The sequence below is a fragment of the Periplaneta americana genome, chromosome 2 (genome assembly GCF_040183065.1).
Source record: "Periplaneta americana isolate PAMFEO1 chromosome 2, P.americana_PAMFEO1_priV1, whole genome shotgun sequence".
Lineage (NCBI taxonomy): Eukaryota > Metazoa > Arthropoda > Insecta > Blattodea > Blattidae > Periplaneta > Periplaneta americana.
Genome location: NC_091118.1, coordinates 99726999 through 99745122, shown reverse-complemented (window position 1 = coordinate 99745122; position 18124 = coordinate 99726999). Strand labels below are relative to the sequence as shown.

The 18124-nt window shown below is 35.3% G+C and overlaps 1 protein-coding gene across 6 annotated transcripts in view; it reads right to left on the bottom strand.

Moving 5' to 3' along the window:
• axo (axotactin) overlaps positions 1–18124 on the bottom strand; it is a 356966-nt gene that overhangs the window by 57260 nt on the left and 281582 nt on the right. For all 6 annotated transcript variants that reach the window (XR_011330936.1, XM_069818184.1, XM_069818183.1 and 3 more), the window contains 7 exons: positions 13015–13161; positions 12489–12636; positions 9803–9968; positions 8641–8797; positions 6711–6889; positions 3735–3831; positions 2809–3011 (listed from right to left, as the gene is read on the bottom strand). Coding sequence is in view for 5 of the 6 variants with exons in the window: in XM_069818184.1 (XP_069674285.1) it covers positions 2809–3011; positions 3735–3831; positions 6711–6889; positions 8641–8797; positions 9803–9968; positions 12489–12636; positions 13015–13161 (1097 nt within the window). In the remaining variant the exon portion in view is untranslated. The remainder of the gene's footprint in view (positions 1–2808; positions 3012–3734; positions 3832–6710; positions 6890–8640; positions 8798–9802; positions 9969–12488; positions 12637–13014; positions 13162–18124) is intronic.

The window sequence follows — 18124 nt, the reverse complement described above, 5'->3', positions numbered from 1 at the left end:
TATCCCTAAGTCCCATTACAATTACAGTCAATAATAACTCTGTAACCACATGACATAGAGTAGTGTGGTTTTTTTTGGGGGGGAGGGAGGGGGGGAATGTTCTATAACTCTAAAAATTTTGTATACATGCAGTGCACCTCAATGTGCACCCCTCTAGTTGCCCTCAGAATGTGAAGGTGATATTCTATTTCTCTCCATACACGCTGCAACATATCAACTTCAGCAGTTTGCATGCTTCAATTGTTCTTCTGCGAAGGGTAACAAGATTCTGAACAGAGGTTTTGTATACACAATCCTGGATGAACTCCCAAAGGCAGAAATCCAAGAAGGTGATATCAGAAGAACTCAGAAGCCAGGCAATTGGTCCACAACTGCCTATCCATCTCCTAGGGAAATGGATATCAATAATATCCCGAACATCACTAGACCAGTGTTGAGCACTCCATTCTGTTGGAAAATTATGGATGGGTGAAACTCCTCTACCTGAGGGAGTAGGTACTGTTCTGTATTGTCTGATATACAATAAGGCGATAGGTCTATTTTTTTTTTTATTCAGGACAGCATGACAGGGATAATTTACTGTGACATGAGTCCATAATTTTCCAAGACGGAGTGCCTCCACATTGATCTAATGATGTTCAGAATATTCTGGTTAGACATTTCCCTGGGAGATGGATATGCTGCTGTAGACCTATCGCCTAGCAGCTGCACTCTCCTAATATCACCCCCTTGGACTACTATACTGTACTAAAACCCTGTTCAACATCACCTTTGCAGAAGGATTACCGAAGCTATGCAAACTGTTGATGTTGATATGCTGCAGCATGTATGGGTAGAAATGGAATATAGCATTGACGTCCTAAGGGCAATGAGAGGAGCACATTTTGAAGTGCACTGAATGTAAAGAAAACCTTGAGATTTGTAGAACATTTTGGAAAATACCGCACTGCTCTATGCCATGTGATTGCAGACTTATGATTGAATGTAATGATGACAGAATGTCAGGGAATGGTGTATATGTATATATATATATATATATATATATATATATATATATATATATCGTAAAAATATAGGAGCTGGACTGACAGATTCTATAAACAAAGCCATTTTGAAACTTATTTTCCTTATATGCTTATTAAAAGAGGATTAGGTGGGCGGAAGTGTTAAACAAAAACATGCGTCCACAACAGAGTGTAGCACTACAGTTAACTGGGCAATAGCACTTAGAGGTAATTGGGTAGAACACTTTTTCTTATATACTTTCACATGCCATTGTATAATCTGTCAGGCTTAAACCAATTAGTTTGTTCATACCAATGCTAACGTTAACTGTACTGGTAGCTATATAATGAAGAATACTGTTATATCTATTCCAGTCTGTAATACCGGTACCCACTGAACAATAAATCTCAGACAGAAAGAAGTAACTTTGGCTATGGAGAAATCCCAGTGTTGGTGATTCCACAAACCACAAACTATTATTGTAAAATGTTATTAAATATAAGAAGTTAGAACGTCATTACTCATCCAAATTAAGAAAGGAGATTCTGAAACTTTCTCAAATTTTTTAAAGATAAAAATAATCCACATACTATCCTGAAGGAACTGAAAAATGGCACCGAGAAAAATATCGTCTCAATAATTGTCATAGGCAACTGCAGCAAGTGATGAATTAAGCAGGTCTAAAAAAATGTTTGGAAACGAGAAATTAGACAGTTTCATAATTTTCTTTCATCATTTAGATGAATACCTTAAGTGACGTTTTAACTAATTATATTTAATAATATTTTACATTTATAGTTTACAGTTTTATAATTTTAGCATCAATACTGTATTGTCTGCATAATAAGTGTGTAGGAACATGCCCACCAATACCCAAAGTTACAGCTTTCTGTTCAGAAGATAATTTACTTACCCAGCATACTTGATGATACACAAGAGTCAACAGGTGCATGGAAATTAAGTAAATAGGTGCAAAATGATTAACAATCGAATAACAACCAGTCAACGACATAGGGGAAAATGTGTCACATTTTTACTGTTGCAACAAAATATCGCAAACTGAAATTCACAGCATTTCATAGTCTTATGGCAAGTGGCGAAAGAGTCATCAGTCTATAGCATACAGAATTTAAGTATGACCATTTCATTCATTAGCAGTGCTTTTTAGTACTTGGCGGATTAGTGAAACAGTAGCATGACAGCAGACTGATGCACAAATCAACACTTGATACAGTTCTCAGAAAATGTAAAGAAAAAAAAAATACACATTTTTCATCAAACTGTGCGAGTTTCTCTTTATTAATAATGTGATGCTTTGTGCTGGGATATAAATCTGAAAACAAGACGTGTTATAGGAAGATAAAAGATGTTTCTAAAGTGGTACAAGCTGTTCTCCATTATCTAATCCTTCCAGCCATACCATGGCCAGTAATATTTCCTTGTGAGTGAAGGCAGCAAGCACATAGGACTGACACTAACCTTCCATTACACTGAGGGCCTCCATGGTCTGTAATAGGGATAACTTTACCTACCTTTTACCATTGCTGCTTAACGATACTAATGATGACAATAGTGGCCAGTTTTGGTTGAAATCAGGATCATGACAGAAGTTCCCGTTATGCACCACGTGCTTAGAACTGTCAATACTAAAGTGATTTTAATTCGACTATAATATCGAAACTAGAATTATATAAAAAGTTCAAACAGCAGCAATTTTGCTAATATCATATTAGAGTACTTTCGTTATAGCAAAATGAAACACCATTAACAACAAAACAAAACAGAGCAATCTTAAGCACTCACCGTCTTATACGATGTCATTTTAATACTGGAATTGACTGGTGGTTCCTGAAACTTTACAGTGGGCTGGTTACTGTGATGCCACATAATAGATGCATCTGCCTCTTCCTCCAGTCTCTGTTTGTGTTTGCGATGTGTCCGATAGACTTCACACAGTGCACACATCACAATGAACACAAACACACATGACATAACGAGGAATATTACTGCAACAGAACGGACTATGTCAGGTCTAATGTTGTTTGAAAGACATTTCTCGTTTCATCATCTTATTCTTATCATCACATACCACATCATATCTCTGTATCACAGTGAGCTAAACCATGCAGTTTTTCACTACACATTGCGCAGTCAATTTCGCGTAGTACTCGTATGGCTACTGTGTGAATACTGTATGACAGCTATAATACCTTATGTACATACATAATCAAAATTAATTTCTCTCAGTTATGCTACAATTTTGGTGGTATCAATATGTCTACTGGAAATAGCTCCGGAACAATGTTTTTAATTGACATAATCCCTCAATCACCACCCCTACAGTGCTGCATGACCTTGTCAACCCTTCCTCAATCATCACCCTTACATTAAAAAAATATTATGTTTTATTTAACGACAATCGCAACTGCCAAGGTTATATCAGCGTCACTGATGTGCTGGAATTTTGTCCCGCAGGAGTTCTTTTACATGCCAGTAAATCTACTGACATGAACCTGTCGCATTTAAGCACACTTGTCAACTCTTCCTCAACCACCAACCTTACAATGCTCTTAACTCGTTCATGCAGCATATAGTGAGGAGTACAAGGTACTGTAATAAGACAGAGCATATTGTCTTCCCATGCTCTAAACTAAATATCAGATACCTTGTTTAATACAGCATAACTATCTATTTTAATTTACTCCTTTTATCAGATTACTTGAAATTACCTTTTGTTGAGCCATCTTCCTCTCTAGATGAATCAGTCCACTGGGATTTATAGGGAATCTTAACAGGGGGATCCAAGACCCATGCCTTATCTGTGCCCTGTGTAATTGAAACATTTAAATGAATACATAATTTTATTATTTTTGCTGTAAAATTCTTATATCTATATGAAATAAAGTAACAACTATAATTTTTTGTCTGTTTCAATCTGTTATTAACTGTAAATGACTAATTACAGTAGAATTTATATTCTCGAGTGCAGTCATCTTTCATTGTCAGAAACAAAGACTTCGGAATATAAAGTATAAGTGCATTGTATCTCGGAAGATGATTCAACAAGACGAGCAGATATTGTCATTGATAGAAAAAAGAACACAGGAACAATACTAGACTCGATTATCAGGTCTGAAAGAGATGCACAACAGCCAAAATTTACTGACGATGAAAAGAGAATCATCTATGAACCTTGTATTCCTTATTTTAGCAAGCAATATAACTTCATGGCTAATCGTTGATCAGTACACGGACTTCTTTTTGGAGTTCGTGGTACCATCTCAAAATACACCTATAACTTTTTAAAATCAAAGGGATATTCACATTTTACAATGTTGAGAAAATCCTTAGAGAATTTCTAAAGGACTCAATTCAAATTTTGCAATTTAATCTCTATTTCAAGTAATATGATTCACTTTAATTTTCTTTTGAAATTTATTGTAAGTATTTTCATTATAAACTTTTACGTATGTATGTTTTCTGGATCCTTGTGGTCACCCTTAATGAAGGGCAGATGGTTATATTTTATTTTATGCTTTCACGTGTTAATTAACTAGGTTACCTTGTTGACTAGTTAATTAACACGTGAAAGCATATATATATATATATATATATATATATATATATATATATACTTTATATTCCGAAGTAATAAATGTTAAAAGTTGTGTAATCAAGATGTAAAAACAAAGACTATTAATCGCAAAACTGATATGGCCTGACTAAGCTTAATGGCACGACTCTTTCATGCTAATAGTACACGGCAAAGTTGTCACTGTTATTTCACTCCTGTTGCCACATGGTTACCAGACGACTTATATGGACTGAGTACAATTGAAATGAAAAGGAGCAGCAACAATGTATTTGCACCAGAGAGAAATTTCACTAATTAATTCCCAGACCCATAGCCATAGGGAGGGAAAGTATTGATATTAACGAGCGTTGTCAACAAAATTCTTCCAAGCCAAGTGCACTCCAGGATATAAATTCTACCATACAATGACATAGGACTTTACGTGAGGGTATTGTTTTCTGACGAGTAGGATGGGTATTTTCATTAATAGATTCTTGTAAACTTTTATTTCGAAAGTAACAAAGGCTAATCCTTCCTGCGAAGTTTTACATTCCGGTTATTACTAAATTTATGGTATGGTATGGTATTGTATTGTATTTACAGGGGGTGGGGGTTTAATTTCTTTGGATAGTTTGCACTGACCTTTGGCTTTAATCTCCTAATAATACTGACCTCTTCAGGGAGGACATAATATCCTTAAGGGAGACTTGTGAAAGATCATTTAATTTTGGAAAGTGATTTCCGAAATAGTGACCCCAATGTAAATTCTTAAAAAATAAAGACAATTTTAATATCAATAAAAGACATAAAAATGGTCTCCATACGCCATCAGCTTCCCTAACGTATTTCTAGATAGATAAATATATCCAATGCTCTCATTTTACGAGGAAACTTCGCATCATTTCACTGTCGGCCGACTTCCTGCTCTGCCACAGCGTGGGAAGCAAGTTCTATAAAACATCCCAGCAGTTAGTTGCTTCTGAGAATTATACCGGAACATGTGTGTGACTGTTGCAAACACAACACACAGGTACCTTCTTCACTAGTTACTTAACAAGTACAGTACTATCTGTATTAATATGTATTCGACTCTATAAATGAAGGTTTTTTTTTATTTAGGCAGTAGTATTTTTTAGCAACCATGTTCAATTAGGCCTACATGTAACTTGTAATTAGAATTAAGCTAGAAAATAAATCATTGTCGCAAAAATGCACACATGAAAAATTTTATTTTTTCAAATTGTGAAAATCTTGTGCAACATTCAGAACATACAGAAATATAAAATTAATAAGGTGTGCAAAAAAAAAAAAAAAAAAAAAAAAAAATGTAGGCCTACTTTGCTTCGTGGAATTTTATTATTTTCAACCCATCTTACCATAGTCTAGACAGGCTTATATTAAGTAAATCATTAGACTATTAGACCTATGTTTCGATGAATTAGCTACTGCTGAATTTATATTACATTAAAATACGTACTGTACACCTATTTTTATGAGCACTCCAAACACTGAAAGCACTTGGAAACCAATTCTTTATGAGTAGCCCTTACTAGAGGTTTATCGTTAGCAGTGCTAATTCTTTTAACTGAAAGGCAGTTTCCAATTTTAATTTTAAAAGATTCATGGAACTAAATTTTCACTCACAATTTTACATTATGAAATGGCGTTGTTACAGCATACTGTATAACTAAATCAATTAGGAAAAATTGTTCACTTAACTTGTCAACATACATGAATTGTACCAACTCTCTGAAATCCATCCTCAATATCTTCTCGAACACTGGCATTCTATTAACATTTCATTTAAATCTACAGATTATCGAGAACTAATAATTACTTCATACACATCTCTGATTTCATTTTCTCCAAAATCATCTTCGTTTCTGAAGTTCTCTCAAGTCCTATGTTACTGTAGAATTTTTGCACATTTACATTGAAAGTTTACTGCGTTTTTAAAAGTCGACTAGCAAAATGCAACAAATGCAACTGTGATTTAAACCTTGCTTGTAATATATAAGTACAGAGTATGTAGAATGTAATAAATAATCTAATTTAATATCAAATCTTATCTAATCGAATGATGATACCTAACAAATGAAAGACAAATTTAACTAGCTTAAGTACCACTCACCAGACTGATGTTGAGTGATGGACCTGTTTTGGGTTTGTGGCTTAGGTCGAAGAGGGCACATTGAGCACTCCTAATACCCAACGGGTTCGTCACATTCACTTTTTCACTTCCTGTCTTCGTGAACAGCATGTACTCTTCTAGGGGTTTCATGGTTTCGTAATTTACTTCCACATACACATCTGAAATCCAGCATATACTAAATAGGCAGATGGTCTATTTCTTAACAATAGAAAGTTTTTGCACCCTCCTGGTATGCTAAATCCTTAACGCTTTGTTGACGTCATTGATGAAAGAGCAAATCAGAGTATTGCATATTTTACTATGATTGCTATCTATTGTATTGATTTTTCTCTCTTGTCAGATGAAACCATGCTCATCCAAAAATCATGTTATGGAGAAAATCTGTGGACTTTATGTAAAAAGAGCATAGGACCATCGGCAATATCACATTCTCTATTCTTTGTCTGGCTCCTTCAATTCTTGCACTGCATGCACAGTCATCACAATGAATAGTTGGAGAATGTAAACACGCTGTAGCCTGTTCCCTCCCTCTATGGGCCAACCACATGGGGAGGTGAAGAGCATGGGACCTTGCATAACTCTTTACATTCTCCAAATATCCACTGCACTGACTGTACTCTGTAGAGCAGGACAAAATTAACTGAAAGAAGAGTGAATTTTATAAAAAGGCACGGGATATATTCAAAAATAAATAAAATAAGAGGGAAGTCATCAATAGAATAGAACATAAATATTGGTAAAATTGCATCCCCACAAACTGTACAGAGTAGTGGCGGCCAGTGATAAAATATTGCGTGTGTTCATAATTTTGTGTTCCAAAACCAAAGAGAACATGAAATCATTAGTCAAAATTAATAGGTTTAATATAAATGTCATGATTCTAACATCTCGTTATCGAGAAAAGACCGTGTATCAGTTAAAAATATATATTAACAACAATGAGAATAACAATAGTAATAATAATGAAACCCCAATTATTTTATTTCAGCTTACTCACCACGTTTGTCTTGTAAGATGTCGTTATACCATGGCACATATAGATAACTAAAGTAGCCTACTCTGGAGTGTAGTAATTCACCAACTACATTCCCGTAGCAGCACTGTACACACACCCATACAAAATAAAGCTCCGACAGTGAGAAATGCTGACATCTATACACTAAAATATAGACTATTTACTACTTCGAGATGCACTGACACACCTGAAATTTGCAGGATAGATTCAATGTTCATTTAATGCCTTGTGCTCTTGACGAATCATAAGCAGCCAGCTACAGACAATTTTGTCCTGTGCATGCATGTCAAGTCATGTAGTCTCCTTGAAAAGAGCACGGCTTTCATGTGAATGTACATTGCCAAATTTATACAAGAAGTCTGACAGTTGCAGAGAGTTTAAACTACTCGATTCGAATATTATACATTCCCAGTACATCAATAAGACATTAAATAATAAAAATAGCCCTGCATTAACTGAAACAAGGTATTCACGTGCTCTTATTGACGCACCGCCACTGGTACAGAGAATAAAATTAACCTGTCATGAGAAAAACAAAATTATTTATTCTTCTTGAAGTTCACTTTATAACACTTATTGTTAAAATATAAAAACTTCAGAAATTAACAATTTTAAAAGTGTTAAAAATATATTACACATTGGTAATCATAAGGTATGGTACCATTTCAGCATTATGTTTGCCTTCATCAGTGGGTAGTGACCTACTATCTCTACATTTCTGAAAGTTTTTAAGTTTTAGTGTGTGTATATTTAAAAATTACTTACCAGTATATGTAAATTTTTTTAGTAAGCTCAAGCCATGGATGTAAGTTCAGTTATGTAATATGTACAAATATGTGGAATCAAGTATACACATGCACTAAACCTGTGGAAGAATGGTAAAAGGAAACTTACTTGACAGACAGCCTTTGTAATTCTTATAAACAGCGAAGCGTGGATCGCTTGTGTTAAGACCTCCCACTTGAACCTCATTGGCTCCTTGATCGCCTTCAGGGACATCCGACCGGCTTAAGAAAGATATGGGCATCAGCACAACAGGTTCACGGTCAATCTGCAATAATTTATATAATATAAATGATGGAGTAATAAAAGAAGTTCCTGGAGCTTGAAGAATGGTTTTTTTATACAGTGCATGTACGAGATATTTTACAAGATATCTTTAAAAATCCGTTTAATTGGACATAAAAGTTCGCAGACTTAAGCATTGGCTTTCCACGCTATAAATGTGGGTTTAAATAGTGAAGAGTCCAAGTTAAATTGATAGTGGACAAGATTGTGTTCCAGACAGGTTTTCTTGGAATACTCTCGTTTCCTCGTCACCTGTTATTTATCCATCATAATTCATAACAAAGACTCGGATATAGTCGTACTGTGAAATGCTCAAGCATCTGATTATCAATGGCAGGTACAATTACTTATCCATGAGGGATACTCATGGACTTGGTACAATGGACAAAGAATGTTAGAACAAAACGTCCACTTATGTTATTAGGCTGTGATATATATCGCAGTTTTATTAAGTGAATTTCTTTGAGTAGCATTCAGTTGTTCTGGTTGTAACACTGACAAATTACATAAATTCAGAAATGTCTGATAACAGTTTATAATTATGTGCTAATTAGTATAAGGAAATTCAAGTGGACCAAGTCATATATAAAATCTTCTCCAATTTCACAATGAATTCGCAAAGAGAAATAAATAAAATAGAAAACATGTATACTAATACTCTGTGGATGACACATGCACGCACACACACACACAGTAGAAAGAATACAAAAATACGAGGCTCTTTCAGAATTTGATACCACATGTAAAATGCTTTTATATTTTCTAAAATTTTGCATTATTATACATGTACCTTGAAATCCAAATACTATTAAAGGTGCAATATTGAAATAGCAACAACACGAAAGCCGAAGTACCTCGAGAAAAAACTGCTCATGATCCCTTTATTTATCATACAACTTAAAAATGATATGTTACAGCACGTGGATTATATTGTATATACCGACACGAATTCCATTGATTAATGGTATAAAAATGGCAGATATTTTACCAAAAGCGTGGCTTTATCTCCTTCTCTCTGGTAGTAGACAGAATGTCTTGCTCCATTCAAGAAATTTCGGTCAGAAACTCTGACACCAGATGCTGATCCTTCACCGTCTTCCTCAAATATCAGCTCTCCTTCACTAGTCAAAGCAACAAGAAGGTAGTAACTCTGCCTGTAAAGAAACCGGGTGTAAGCTATAGCCCATCAGTAAATAAGTGCCTCACTTCTCGACAGTAATTAAAGATATCTCTATTTAGTCTGCTCGAAATTACTTATCAGTCTTGTATGCATGTGCAAAAAAATTCGTAAGCAAAGTGCAGGGTATTTGCATTGTCCGAAGGTTAGCAAGTTAGCAAGTCATGCATGAGACAATACAATGTTTTCAGCAGACAAAATACTGACAATCACGTATTACGTGCAGTTTGCTATTAAACCAGCACTCACTTGATAAAATGCAGCTATATAGGATCATATTTTGCTCAGCTGCAGTGGAAAAACCATGTCCAACGAATGAATCGGAATAGACTTCCAAAAGCCATGCTTCAATATCGTCACCAAGGGAAGATATCTTTAGGACATCCCCCCCCCCCCCAAAAAAAAAAGTGGACCGAGAATGACTCACTGAGACCTTAACGGGCCTTGGGCCTTATACTTCTTTGGATGATGATGATAATGATGATGATGATGATGATGATGATGATGATGATTTTGTTCATTTTATAAATTCATTAAATTCAAATTTTTTCTTATAAAATACGAAACGAAATTTGTTGCACTTAAGTATAATATAATATCGTAATAAATAAGGTTTTCAATTATCTAGGATGCCAGTTACCCTACAAATATTTTCACATGTAGACAATTACATTTTAACAAATTAGGAACGCTATATTAGATTTTCAAGTTAATCAAGTCCAAAAACCATGAGACTTAAGTTATAACTACCTGCACAGTTCCAAGATTACTTAGGACTTTCGAACTCTGGAGAAAAGGCATCAAACTAATCCCTGGGAAAATTAATAAATATAAACATAAGTTTAATTGGATACACGTTATAAAATGAAAGAGTATACACTAACAAAAGCAGCTTTGCTACATTGATCTGTGCCCAGGCTAACACATCTGGAATGTCTGAAAGACAATATTCATCTATTTGTCGAAATGTATATCCCATCTAACATTCATAAAGGACAAAAGAACAAGGACAAGAACAACCACCACTGCCATTGTCACCATCACCACTGAAATCGCCACCACCGCCAACACCAAATACCTTGATTTGGCAAGTTTATGAACTAGCAGTAAGTAGTGTTGTTTTTGATGTCCATAAGACAATGTAATTATTAGAGGTAGGAAGTTCATGCAAATGCATGTTTTTTGTTACTGCTCATATTTTCTTGAAACTCGGAAAGAGTACGTTTCAAAAATCTGAGATAACAAAAGATTTGCATAACGTGCATACTTAGCACATTTTAGGGTTTCTTAGCATACAATTAATTTCTTTGCATATTTTAAATTTTATGTATTCAACACAGCATAAATCTCTCTTTCCGTGATGTAGCCTATATTGAAGAGAAAAAAAATTGTGATATTTGTCGAAATTAATGGCAATAACCAAGCAACCATGTCCTAGCTCTCTTTTGTTTTCTTCATATTACTACGCATGTCAAGTGCTAACATGCTAGTCTGTCATCCAGGCAGCCAGGATTCGATCCCTGGCTAGGTCGTGATGGAATTTGTGATGGACAAAGCAGATGTTGCAGTAAGTACTATGCAACCACTATGGAGACTGTCAAGATGTACTACAATTTTAACACAGTGTACGATTATTTCAGAAGAATTTTATTCTAAATTTAAGAGTGTAAAATTTACATGATGTGAATCCAGCAGTGATTTGCTGAGTAGATACAATATCAGATAGGTAGGTAGGTAGGTAGGTAGGTAGGTAGGTAGGTAGGTAGGTAGATAGGTAGGTAGGAAGGCTAAGTTGGGTGGGTGGACTGAAGAAAGAATGGACAGACAGATGGATAAATAAATATACACACAGACAAATAGGTAGATAAATAAATAAATATAAATAAGTAGATTAATAAATGAGTAGATAAAGAGATAGATAGATAAATAAATAAATATGTAAATAAATGTTTAGTCATCATTATGATTATCAGTGGCAGTTCGTGATATAATTTATACTTCTATTCAGAAATTTTACATTCTGAAAATGACCTTCAAAAAAGCATCATGAGAGAAGAAATAAGTGACGAAATATGAAGGGAAAAGTTCCTTTTTACAATTAAATTACGAATAAAATGTAACTGCGTTTAATTGTACAAGATCAGCTGTTTATTAGGTTGCATGCCAATAGCCACCATCATCAGCAATACACAACTTAATGGCTCCATTTGTGAAATTTCTATGCTAGATATGTTTGCACGAGAAACGAGTGATAGTTCCAGTTGCAGAGAAATTGCCACACCTCGCTGAACTGAATTTAAACGAATATTTTACCACTGTTAAATGAATAGCTGTTGAAAAATAATATTAAATTGAAATGCTTGAGAAAAGTAATAATTTAATTTCGATTCAATTTAAAAAATAATGTAATAAAACTAGTGATTGAGCCAACTTGTAACCAGGCCAGAAACCGCCACTGATCATTATTACATAGTAAGAATAAAATAGCACTACTCACTTATTTTCCGTTTGCAGTAATAATAACACAGTGTTTCTCTGTTTCTCGCTGCTTGAGAAAGCAAGATGAACTTTGATCTGGTTAACAGAACCGTTAAGAATGTATTTGCGCTGCAACATTGTGTCGCCACCAAAGTCAGCTCCCTTTTCTGTGGACGAAATTTAGTTATATTTAGACTATTGTTACGAAATATGAGTATTGCAATATTATATAATAAAAACGTACGATATATATTTATCCAAGATGAAAAGTCAAAGGACTACAATGTCACTTATAATATTATTATCATTAAGTATAATATATATTTTGTAATATAATAAATAATGGAAGACAACATACTATACCAATAATGTTATAAAACAGCATTGTATTTCTATTTCTTATTTTATTGAAACCTGTATTAATATTTCTAACATTAGGTCTACAGAACCATTATTATTAGATTTGTTAATTATAAAATGAAGTAGTGCAAACTGAAACTTCCCAATAATGTAATAGTGTAACTCAACTTAAAAAATTGTTATACCTTCATCACAGAGCTCTCCATAGAAAGATGTGCGTTCACAATCACAGGATACTTCTTGCTTCTGAAAATCTTCAATGCATCTTCCTTGATTCTTGCAAGGCTGTTCATCACATTTCATTTTGCAGTCTTCAATTATGCCTGGTGTATCTGTAAATATTGATGAAACAAAGTTTTAAAATATAATCAGTGTTAAAAAATATTAATCCAAATTTAATCAAATATAAACCTTAATTATATTTCTCCCATATAATTGTTGACTAAGAACTTTTAATTTTTGGTGGAAGAATGAGATAATGTTTGAGAGGATACGAGACTTCAATACGTGAATTTTTTTCAGAAAATCAATAAATAAATTAATTAAGAATCGTACTGTAATATGTAGTTACATCGGGAAGTTCACTAAGAATATGTTAAGTTTAGTATCTTCAATGCATTATTTAATTTTTTTAACATTCTTGGGGAGGAAGGGAAGGAGGGAGGGAGAGAGAGAGAGAGAGAGAGAGAGGGAGGAGGAGACGAGGGAGGAGTAGAGGAGGAGGAGAGATTAGGGGATGAATAGGAGGAGGTGAAGGGGCAGAAAAAGAGGGGATGGTAAAGGAATGGGAGTGGGAAGGTAGAGGAATGGAAGGGGGAGTAGGGGAAGAGAGGGAAGGGTTTTTTTTTTTTTTTTTTTTTTTAATTTAGTACACATAATCGGCATGCTCCGTTACTCGTGGGTAACACTACATGCCTATCTAAACATTTAACTAAAAATCATTGTTAAATACTTAGTCTAGCCTAACATGTCCTTTCGTTATTTATACCTGATTTAGTTTCTCAAAGTCTATTGAATTTACAAATTGTATGAAGCTGTTTCTATAGTTATGTATTAATCTATTTTTCGAAACTGGCCAGTTTTCCCGTTTTAGAACACTATTCACTAGTTTCTCTCTTTCACTCGCTATCACTTGGCATTCGTAGAGGATGTGGTCCACAGTCTGGTTCCCTCCGTTGCAAGGGCACATTGGAGAAACTACTATGTTGAAGCGGTGGAGATATGATCTTGTTTTGCCGTGTCCTGTGACTATTGCAGTGAAGTTTGGTGTGGGCCTGATGTTTGTTTTTAATCTGTCATTGATGATTGGGAAGAACTGCTTGGTTTCTGCTCCTTTTGTTGTCTGGTTCCATTGGAGTTGCCACTTTTCTGTGCTCTCTACTTTTATGCGGTGTATTATTTCCTTTCTCGGTATCTTCGTGTATATAATTTGTAGACTGTCTTGTTTTGCTGCCTCCTTAGCGAGTCCGTCTGCCAGTTCATTTCCGTAGATCCCTATGTGAGCCTTCACCCATTTTATGTGAATCGTCCATCTATCGTCTTCAAGCTGTTTGTATTTTTGTTTAATGTCGTCTATTATTACATTTCGGTTCTGGTTGTTTTTTAAGAGGTCTATGGTTATTTGGCTGTCAGTGTATACTACTGCTGTTCTTTCAGTGATTCTGTTTTCTGGATTTTGTTGGAGTGTGTGAAGCGATTGCAATATGGCTATTTGTTCAGCTTGGTTATTGGAACATTCGTTGTGCAGTTTGAACTTCAGTTTGTGAAGTACATTTCCATTTTGAAAGACGACCGCAGCAGCACCGACTTTTCCATCAATCTTGCTTCCATCCGTATATATTTCTATCGGATAATCTTTATTTTCTTCCGCCTCTTTAATGATTACTCTTTCCGCTGGGTGAGTCCAGTTTTCCAGTTCTGGGGCGGTCTCAATTTGTAAAAGTGTTTCACTCTCGTTATGCATTGCCTTGTAGATTTCCATTCTCTCCTGTATTATTATATCTATTGGTGTGAGTCCGGCTACTACACATGAAGCTTCATAAGAAATAGTTCTGTAGGCTTTGGAAATCTTGATGTTCATGAGTCTTTGTACTCTTTTGTATTTAGCAATATTTTTGTGTTTCCAGATACCATCTTGCCACACTGGCGCTCCATACAGTAGCATTGGGAGTACAGCTCCTTTATAGATTGTTTTAAGGGCTTGATGACCTAGTCCCCAGTTAAGTTTTGCAGATTTTGCGAGTACATTGATTAGTGTAATGCATCTGTCACTAACATATTGGATGTGTTTATTGAAGAGTAATTTACTGTCAAATATTATCCCAAGATACTTGATTTCCTGAACTTGTTCTAGTGCTTTGTTGTTTAAGTAAATACTAACAGGGCTATTTTGTTCTCTAATCTTCCTAGTTACTAGCAGAACTTTTGACTTGGCTTCATTGAATTGTATTTTATTTTGTTCCGACCAATCTCCAATTTTTTTCACGTCTGTATTAGCATACATTTCAGCTTCTTCCATATTGTCGCCTGTGGTTAGGACTATCAAGTCATCCGCAAAAGCTATGACGTGGCTGTGGTTCGTATACTCTAAACTTAGTAAGGAGTTGTATAATATATTCCATAGTCCTGGCCCGCAGCAGGATCCCTGAGGGCAGCCCTTGGTTACTTGTTTTTCTGCTTTGCTGTGGTTCATGGACAGTATTGCTTTCCGATTGCTAAAGTAGCTTGTAACGAGACTATACAAATTCCTTGGGCACTGCAGTGTTTTTAGGTTGTGGAGTATCCCCGGCCACCATGCAGCATCGAACGCTCCCTTTACATCTAGACTCGTTATAATGATGGTCTTCTTTTGATTTAGATTTTTCTGTATGAAGTTTTTAACGGCCATCGCAGCGTCCACAGTATTCTTCTGCGGAATGAATCCGTACTGGTTTGAGTTTAATAGGTTATTTGAGTACATGTGGTGATTTATTCTGTCTATCATTAATTTTTCTAAAATTTTCCCTTCAACGTTGAGAAGACTTATAGGTCTGAACTTCGTGGCTTCTTGACTCTCTTCTTTTCCCGGCTTTACTATTGGAATTATTACAGATCTTTTCCATTGGTTTGGGAAATGTCCTTGTTTCAAGCATAAGTTGTACATTGCAGTTAATGTTTTAGGGATCTTCGTGAAGGCTCTCAATATGATGTCGCTAGTAATGCCATCTTCCCCCGGTGCTTTTGCAGGATTAAATTTCTGTATAACTGTTAATATTTCTTCTTGTGTAAATTCTTTGTCGTCCGGTGTTTGTAATTGACTCTTTATTTCCCTTCTAATCTGCTGGTGCTGTTCATTGTCGCTCTCCTTGTCGTCTTCAGGTGTGAAATAATTAATCATGTGTGTGATTGTTTCTTCTATATCTTTGGTGTAAGTTCCGTCTGATTTTTTAAGGGTCGTTAAGCTAGTTTGGGTCCTTAATCTTCCATTCGCCAATTTGTAAGCCGCATTCCATGGGTTTGCCCCTTCCGGAAGAGTGCAATACTTTTTCCACGAACTGAATTTTTCATGTTGGAGCTGTGCTTTATATTGTCGTTTACCCTCTGTATATGCAACTCTTCTCTCTTGCCTGAGTTGCGTGTTGTTGGTAGTCCTCTGATATCTCCTCCTTAGTGCATTGACTTTCTTCCTTAATATTGTTAGTTGGTCAGTCCACCACGGCATTGTTTTGCCTTTCCTTGAAGATTTCTTCTCCGACGATAAGTAGAATGCTTTATTGCATGCCGCCTCTATGCACGAATGAATGAGTTTAGTTTCTTCTTCGGGCCTGGGTGAGGAGCTTACCTTGCTGCTGATCTCTTTATCTATCTCTTCCATGTCTATTGTATTATTTATACATTTAAAGTTTTTGGCTAGATTAGCAAGTAGGGCGTTTTCAAATATTTCATATCTTTCATTCTTCACTATATATCGTTTTGCAGTGAATATCTGCTTGTTAGTTTGTTTCTCCCTTCCAATCTTGAAAGAGATTAGCGCGTGGTCAGAACAGCTTTCCAACAAACCGCAGCTCCAATCTGTTATGAATTGTACTATATGGTAATTTGATATAGTGAGATCGATGCGACTACTACCTCTATCTGTTTCAAATGTTGGAGTTGTCGTATCTTCATTATTTATGTACAGGTTATTTGCCATTATAAATTCCTCTAAACGTTTCCCCCGTTGGTTAGACAGTCTGTCGTACCACATCGTGCTCCTAGCATTTGAGTCAATTGTGATTATTAGTTTGTGTCCTGTGGTGAAATTAATTATATTTTCCATTTTTCTTAAGTCTGCATTAATATCTTTTTCTATGTCGAAATATGCAGAAACAGCATACATCTTTTGGGATTCGTTTTTTATTTCTATGACTGTGCAGTCTTCATCTGACAATTGATTTATGAGTAGCACGTCCGTCCTTTTAGAATTTACAAATACGGATGACCTCTTTCTTCCCCCTCCTGAGGAGTATACTTTGAAGAATTTAGAGATCGCTGCAATCTTATTGTTGATAATGTACGGTTCTTGTACGAAAGCAAAATCAATTCTATTCTCGAGCATTATTTCTGTTAGGTTATAAGTAGCTGTCCTTGAATGTTGTAGGTTTATTTGTACGCACTGTATGAAATCATGTGTTATTGTGCGTGTGTCCATTGCTAATAGTCTGTGTTTTCTGTGTATTTCTTTATCATGTATTGGTAGCTCCTGCAATTCTTATCCAAGGCTGAATGGTTCGCATTAATTTGTGCTTCAGGATTATGTCGATTATGTGTTATGCAGTTTATGCATTTCATCTGTTCAGCTTTGCACTCTTTCAATGAATGGTTCTCTGAGCAGCGTGGACACGTTTGTTCCCCTCTGCACTCTGTAGCTTGGTGGTTGTACTTGCTGCATTTGAAGCATCTAGTTACTTTAATGTAGTCATCACTGTTGCACATGTTCCAACCGATCTTCAATTTTCTGTTCATGATTATTTTCCTTGTGTCTGAGCTGACCTCCATCACTAGATGTTTAATCTTCTTTTTGTTTTCGAACATAAATTTAGGTTCAATCTTGGTTGGGTCTATATTTAGTTCTTGGTTTTGTGCAACTAACGCCTCTACAGCATTTTCCAATGTTACCTCTTCCGGAATATTGTACACTATCATTCTAGGTTTTCTGAGTTTTGCAGCTGTTGCGGTTAATTCTTGACCACATTTTTCGTTTATTGTTGCGCATATGGCGTCAACTTCCGCTTTATTTTGAGATTCAATTAGTAGCTGTCCATTTTTTATCGTCTT